The sequence below is a fragment of the Dreissena polymorpha genome, chromosome 7 (assembly GCF_020536995.1).
Source record: "Dreissena polymorpha isolate Duluth1 chromosome 7, UMN_Dpol_1.0, whole genome shotgun sequence".
In the NCBI taxonomy this organism is placed as follows: Eukaryota; Metazoa; Mollusca; class Bivalvia; order Myida; family Dreissenidae; genus Dreissena; species Dreissena polymorpha.
This window is the reverse complement of record NC_068361.1, coordinates 56,842,847-56,850,866: the sequence shown is the minus strand read 5'-3', so window position 1 is coordinate 56,850,866 and position 8,020 is coordinate 56,842,847. Positions and strand designations below refer to the sequence as shown.

General features: G+C 35.9%; 1 protein-coding gene across 1 annotated transcript; it reads left to right on the top strand.

Annotated features, from left to right (window-relative positions):
* Window positions 1-2,994: 2,994 nt before the first annotated feature.
* LOC127839726 (transient receptor potential cation channel subfamily V member 5-like) lies at window positions 2,995-6,334 on the top strand. The gene is made up of 3 exons (XM_052368111.1): window positions 2,995-3,346; window positions 4,408-4,484; window positions 4,799-6,334. The coding sequence occupies exons 1-3, from the start codon at window positions 2,995-2,997 to the stop codon at window positions 6,065-6,067; spliced, it is 1,698 nt and encodes a 565-aa protein (XP_052224071.1). The 3' UTR covers window positions 6,068-6,334.
* The last annotated feature ends 1,686 nt before the right edge of the window (window positions 6,335-8,020 follow it).

The following is an 8,020-nucleotide window of genomic DNA, read 5'->3' as shown; positions in this document are numbered from 1 at the left end:
AATATTGTTCTCCAAGTGATCTTCTCCAAATGTTGCAAACATACAACTACAACTTTTGTGAAAATTTTGTATTATAGGCTACACTGTTCCTCAATACTTGTATTGTATATATGTCCTCGTGGGCATAAATGCCTTATTGAATTGAAATATACTGTCTGTCTGTCTGTCTGTCTGTCTGTCTGTCGTCTGTCTGTCTGTCTGTCTGTCTGTCCTGTCTGTCTGTCTGTCTGTCTGTCTGTCTGTCTGTCTGTCTGTCTGTCTGTCTGTCTGTCTGTCTGTCTGTCTGTCTGTCTGTCTGTCTGTCTGTCTGTCTGTCTGTCTGTCTGTCTGTCTGTCTGTCTGTCTGTCTGTCTGTCTGTCTGTCTGTCTGTCTGTCTGTCTGTCTGTCTGTCTGTCTGTCTGTCTGTCTGTCTGTCTGTCTGTCTGTCTGTCTGTCTGTCTGTCTGTCTGTCTGTCTGTCTGTCTGTCTGTCTGTCTGTCTGTCTGTCTGTCTGTCTGTCTGTCTGTCTGTCTGTCTGTCTGTCTGTCTGTCTGTCTGTCTGTCTGTCTGTCTGTCTGTCTGTCTGTCTGTCTGTCTGTCTGTCTGTCTGTCTGTCTGTCTGTCTGTCTGTCTGTCTGTCTGTCTGTCTGTCTGTCTGTCTGTCTGTCTGTCTGTCTGTCTGTCTGTCTGTCTGTCTGTCTGTCTGTCTGTCTGTCTGTCTGTCTGACTGTCTCTCTGCTATACTCTGTAACGCAGACAACGGAAAAATATTGTTAATTTTTAACCAAGGGTCTTAATTTATTTCGCTTCCAAGCCCATTTCTATAATTTTCACCAACCCACTGCCAATTTTCTGCAAGTTCGATAAGTCACACAAATTTATATATTCACATGCCAGGTACTTATCAAACAGAGAAAACTAAGAGTAAAAGGATCTCATGTACTTATATTTATGATATTAAAAAACAAGCATGCCTTAAGAAACAACCATGCCCTTAAAAAATCCCCTAAAATGGACACTGCAGATAGCAATACACCTTTTTGTGAATTATAGTGCTATGCCGTATTCATGTATAACAATATCGTTGCCATTATCAATATTTCAGAATTTTATAAACATTGTAGAATAATAACCACAAATCAAATCGGACATTCATTACTATCTTAACTCTAAAAAGGATGCTAACGTTAACTTCATTCTCTTTCATTACGGACTTTCTTAAATTGCCAGTTTGCCATGGTGGGTATATACAACATTGGTTTATAATTGCTTTGAAAAAGAAACTAAAACACCAAATGCCATTAAAGAGGTTTGTAACGAATAAAATAAATCACAATAATATACGAATGGAAAAAAATCAAGTTTCTTACAAAAAATGAACGAGCGAATGCGTCAAATAAATACTATAATAAACGCTCATGCGGTGGCATCATCCGCAAATAAATCACCAATGCACGTTTGCCTCAGTAACACAAACATATTCTAACACAACGAACAAGTGTTAAAAAATGGTATGATGTATATGCACTGATCAATATATCAGGAATTATACAACTGAACATTCTCAAAATATTTAATTGTTCTGATTATTCCCACGCTCTTACTAAATAAATGGCTGATTATCAAGCTAAATTCATGGACTTGAAAGTTTTTTTTTTGTATTTCATTTTAATGTGTTATGTGGCTGAATTCTAAGGATTGCACAGGCTTATTTGATAGCATTTTCTTATGTGTCGCATTTAATTGTCTTGTATGTTGACCAATTTTGAAAATATAGTCAACATCAACAGTGTTCAATTATGTCTAAAATGTTAACAAACACAGACTTAGTTATGTAATTTAACCCGAATTTAAAAAGATCATTATTATGAGGCCGAATTTAATACACAGATATAATATACAAACGTTTAGAAACATATATGTTCAGATAAGCTCATTATACCGATGTTAATGACAGTGTTTTAAATAATATAAGCTAACACTAATGCATTTGTGTTGATTTTGTTCGGTATCAAATTTGAATTAAACATAAAAAAAGTAAAATGAAAACATCTGGCCTGGGCTACAGATTATAACTGACTGTAATCCATAAAAAATGTTGCATGTTAAGCAAGATAAACCGCAATCTTAGTCTAGAAATAATGACACCATAAAACAAAATTAAAGACGATGCTGGTGAAAATAATATTCACATAATTTATACAATTTTAACCTCGTCCTCGAGCAATATTAAAAAAAGGAATGTAATTTACAACGAAACCAAGTTTCCTTATAGTAAACCACGTATCAAGTATTTATTGATCAAGTAAATGACATGCGGTAATCAATATTTACACGTATCATTCCTCGTTTGAAATTGAATAATGGAAATGCCACAGACACTGCACATAGACAATAGCGATACAACGAACAAAAGAAGAGAATTGTAAAACAATCTCAAATGGTTTTAAAGGACCCAGGGAACTACAACAAAAAACTATCATGGGTTGGAAAGACATAAACCTAATACATTTATAGTATATCTCATTTTATAAAGTGTAACTGTTGTGAATAATATTTATTCTATGGATGTGAACGTTCCTCGAAGATGGGAAAGGCCCACGAGACGACGACGTTCTAGCAGAATAACACCAGACGACATAGAACAACCAATGCCACTGAGAGAGGTCGCTAGGGTAACACACTTAGGGAACCTGCCAATACCCTCGAACGATTTGTATCCAGTTACACAGGGGCCGTCAAACACTGGGAGAGAATCAAATACGGATGACCCAATAAATCCATTGATTTCAACAACGGGTCGGTCGTCTGTCACCAAATTCAACGTGTATGACGTGTTGGAGCGACTATGTGGGTTAATGAACGATGAGAAAATAACGAGAAGGTTGTATAAAGAGATAAAAGCAATGATTTATCCAAAGAATAGTACAAACTCAAACGAAGGGGAATTTACGGAAACAAACACGGAAGTCAAACATTGGGATCAAGTGATTTCTTTGCAAGAACTTTTATCAATGGCGGACGATAGAAATGGCGAAACAGTGCTTCATGTGGTCGTGAAGTGGAGCAAAAAAGAAAACAACAATAAGTGTATCGAGAAACTGGTACGATTATTTGTGAAGCGTTACCCGGAATTAATAGTTCAGGGTCGGCAACAAAACAGTGAGTATGCGGGGCAGACACCCCTACACATGGCTATCTGTAAAGGTAACACCTCTCTGGTAAGGATCATGCTGAAGTATGCAACGAGGGACCGAAACAACGTCAACTTTGATTGGCATATACCTGCTACAGGCACCATGTTCTGCGGTACTGTTATGATGGGAGAGTTGTCCCTTTCTACTGCGGCGCTCACGTATAACACAGGTATGTTGTAATCAGAGCGATTTATTATCTACTCATAGTAGAAATACAAATGATCGTCGCATAGATCGAGTGCATTTATTTCTTTCATATGAGGTCATTCATTTATAGGTTCAAGTTCAACACGCACATTAAACTTTGGAAGACAAAACAACTCGAAGATAAATATATAATTAATAAAACGACGTATCTGTTCGTTTTAAATCGGATGTTATTCACATTCAATTCTGTTAATCTGTGGAGTATTGCATCCTTACATAGTTTCAGAAATTCTCAAGGTGTTGCTCTTTGTTAAGTTGCTATACATCATCCCTGCGCTCGTCTTCCATTAAGAGGGTATATTTCAGACATGGTACGGCTGCTCATTACGAATGGGGCTGATTTACACGCAACCAACAGTTTGGGTGAAACGCTGTGCCATTCGCTTATCAGGTAGTTTTCAGTAAGAATCAAGGCCGGAATTCACCACCCAATTCCTAAACTCCCAAAATAAATAATATTATAAACTTAGTAATATAATATTCATAAACTGCTTGATACCACATTCTCCGTTGTGTTCACAAAGTAGCCTTCAAACCGGGTATAAAATGTCTCAGTTACGTTGGGATGTATTTAATTAGGTAGACTTCACAAAACGATGTTCTTTCTCTAAGATGAGATTTGTTTGACTTTCTGTGAGATGAAAGTATGGACTTAAAAAATAAGGTTACTCAATGATTTCTTAAAATAGCAGATTAAGCATCTTGCACACATTATATACACATTTGCCAATACAAGTTTCATAGCTTGTTGCTTGAAAAAAAAGTTTTCTTATATTGAACAAATACAAAAAACATAAACAGAAAATCGTGAAATGTATATAACATCTCAAATAATTTCAAAGCCTTGTGTGTCTTTCAGATATTCAAAATGTAACGTGGAAAGAATGCCAGAAAGTCTGATGATGTGCAAATGTATTACGGAACTCGACACTACTTACATTGCAAATAACCAAAAAGGAACAACACGGTATTCCGATGCTGCAACCAGACGCGCAAACTCAGTTTGGCTGATTGCTAACGCAGATGGCATGACACCTTTAAAATTAGCGGCTGAAATGGGACTCTTTCAGATATTTAAGGTCATTATGAACATTGAAGGGGTATGCAATTTAAGTGTTTCTTACCTAATTTTGTCTCTCATTGTGTACCAGCCTGGATTCTTTTATTCATGTTTATGTATATATATATATTTCTTGTTTATATTATGGTATATTGATTGTATAAGGTAATGTCTGAATTCGTATTGTGTTTAGCAACAAAAAGATCAGTTTGTTTTATTGAAACATCCTATTAAAAATGTAAGAAGTTCTAAATGTAAAAAACTAATAATAAATGACGATAAACTTTGCCTAGAACATTTGCTTTTACTTGTTAAAAACGTCAAGTGTTAAGGCTCATATTCATTATTTTGAAGGTGTACTGTAAAAGATTCATCCATGATGGTTTGTTCGTAACCAAGGAGTTTGACGTAACAGAATTTGACATACCGTCGGCTGATCAAACCAGGCAACGACCAGATGAAAACCTCTTGAAAAGAAAACAAATGACACCCAAAGCCATGCAAGTCTCGTTCAAGAGGCAGACATCAATTTTGTATCTGTTGATGGAATTGAATCCGAAATTAGCATTTCCTTTCATTTCATTCCTGCCTGTGAAGACAATAATACAGAACAAATGGGCGTCGTATAGCACAGTCGTTTGGATACTTATGTTCTTTCACCTATTTTACATGTGCTTCTTTACCTGGTACGTTATCGAACGGTCTCAACAACTATATAATTCAAAAAACCAACAAACATTGAAATTTGACACCGATATGATACCAGTGTTTAAAAGTGATATTCCGTACGATTTATTCACAACAACATACGCCATTATAAGTGCAGTGTTTGCAACAGTTTACATCGCGCAGGATTTGCTTCGGATGGTAAAAGGACACATGCGCTGGACATCCCGGTCTTTTAAAAATGCCTACAGCAACGGATTGTTTCGCGTTGTTATTTATGTATTCTGCGCATGTCTGCTCATTGACCTATTCGCCGCCATATGGAGTGACGCGTATGAAAACTATTGCCTCATCGTTGGAATTATCGTAGGGTGGTTTTTAACGCTGTTCTTTCTAAGGACGATAACTATGTTCAGTCAGTTCTCGCTTCTTATCCACCAAGTTCTCGCCGGTGATATATTTAGATTCTCAATCATTCTCGCGATTCTGCTCATAAGCTTTTCCACCGCAATGTACATGTCCATTCAAGGCTCGAGAGCGATCGATGAGGAAGAGTATAGAGACTACGGACGATTGATTTTGTCGATGTTCAAGGTGACCGTAGGCTTAGGTGGCATCCCGAACGTTTACGCCACTAAACATTCTCTTGTGGGCAGTATTATATTTGTGGCTTTTATTATTATGACCGCAGTTCTGATCATGAACGCTTTGATAGCAACAATGGACCAAACCTCCGCGAAGATTTTGCAGCATAACGACGATGCGCATTTGCACGAGCGAAGCGTGCTTCTGCAAAGACTGTCCATGATATTATTTATAGAAAGCATATTACCAACTTCATGGATTCATAGAGCAGGTGAACTGAATATACGTAGTAAAGAATATATAGAAACAACAGGTTGTTCAAAGACAAGCGCTTATTCTCTTGAAATTACGGCTTTATCAACACTTCATTAACAATGATGTGTAACAAATGGGATGGTTGATTGCTCTATTTCATTTACGAATTGTTTACTCCTCATTGAACCGTACCATTTAATACACACACATTTTGTTATTTTTTCCACAAAGTTTTATTTGTGCACTGTTCCAAAAATATGTTTCTATCTCTGATATTTTGAAACTTTGTAAATACATGATTTTGGTGAATAGCTAATACAGATTTGGAGTTTCTGGATGGAACAGTGTGTGAGGTCAGTCACTGATTTAAATGCGGTGAGAAAATTCGATGTATTCACGACCTCACCGAATACCCACAAGAATCCTTTATCATGTTGTACAGTTGTTTTTTTTTATGTCGCTTTATCGTTTCGGCCACTCTCACCGTGACGGTAGAGAAGATGAAGCTGACGAAGTTAAAGGTCAGCTATAGTTTTTAGTTATTATTGCTACATATAAGTTTCACTTTTTTGCCAGCATAGTGATTCATGTATATATGTACTAGTATTTAAATGGTGAAATAAACGAAACATTTTGTTTTATCTACTTACTGAAACGAAGAATATGTAATATGTTAACAGGCATACTAAATTTAGGAACCTTAGCAATCTTTCAATATTAAGATGGGCATAGAAAATGCAAACCAAAAGTATATGCGAATTTAAACGTTTTGTTTTAAAATGATTATGACAAAGCGTTATTCCGCCATAGTATGGTAGACGTCACCGAGAGCTTGAAGTGAACAAGGCCTATGGGCAAGTAACAGCTGCGAGTTGGTTCAATTGATGAATAGGCATAAGTTGATCTCCCTTACATGGTTTTTATGAGCGTCTTTGATTACAAATAAAACACACGGCTTAGTGATTTAACTGAATTGGTAAATAGGATATATGAAAAGACATTTTAAACGTACATTTATAAAAAGTGTCTGCCGTTGTGAATAAAATAAAAAGATACAGTTCTCCATTGCCATCGTCTTGACAAACGTATGACAGTTTAAGGATTGTTTAGGATTTAAACACTTGCAATGAAAACTTCGAACAAAACTTTCAAAATCTCGAAATATCTAAAATTCGATCGAGTAGGCAACATACAAACTGACATTTTCCTAGTTAGAGACGAAAGCCCTAATAGTAATTCGACACTGTATATGCCTTAACCTTCTCGTCTGAACAAGCCAGTTCCTTACTTTAAACCTTCAAATCCTCTCAACCATGCAGAAGAAAGTATGTTGCTATTTAGAAGGTTCATTTTGAAAACTTATAATACTCGCGAAGATTTTTTAAATTAAAATATAGTTATCAATGACATTCAAAAGCTAAAAGTATTTTGCTTTGATAACAAGTAAGTAATTATATTGAATACATTGTCACAAGTCAAACTATTTTGTAAATAATGTTATGTTTATATAACATCCTATTTAGGTTTTTCAGTGATCGGTAATGATCACCGCTAGTCATTCTGTCATAATGAGTGAGCAAAAGAGAATTTTATTCGCAGGGGTCATCAATAACCGGGAAATAATATTGCTTAGTGAAACGTATATGAAACGCAGTGTGGCGATCACGTGCCGACATAGCCCATCCATTCTGGATAAAACAGGGGTTATTTTCTCAAAGATTTTTGTTGTTTTTTCTGTCTATCAACATGGTAATTCAACTTTTGCAACATTCTATTATTTATTAATTGAATGTTGTGTCATTACTGTATGAATATTTTAGATAAGACGCACAAGACGGACTACCATACTAATTTGTCTTTACACTATTTTGCCATTGTTTGTTTGTTTTGTCACCTATCAAGGACCGCGAGCAAAATTCCTGCTTGTTCAGTTGTTATTTCGTTTTTGCATTAATATTGAATTATTTGATAATGTAAATTGCAACTAATTTACATAGTATAACTATTATAACGAGCTTATGACATCACATCCTTTCAACTGCATTTTAGGCAGCATAATTTTCACGCATT

What these genes read in the sequence shown, in the direction of transcription:
- LOC127839726 (XM_052368111.1), top strand. Translation starts at nt 2,995, where the DNA reads ATGGCGGACGATAGAAATGGCGAAACAGTGCTTCATGTGGTCGTGAAG. An exon ending in GGCGCTCACGTATAACACAG is followed by an intron (nt 3,347 to 4,407) that starts GTATGTTGTAAT and finishes TTGCTAACGCAG; the next exon opens with ATGGCATGACACCTTTAAAA. An exon ending in TCATTATGAACATTGAAGGG is followed by an intron (nt 4,485 to 4,798) that starts GTATGCAATTTA and finishes ATTATTTTGAAG; the next exon opens with GTGTACTGTAAAAGATTCAT.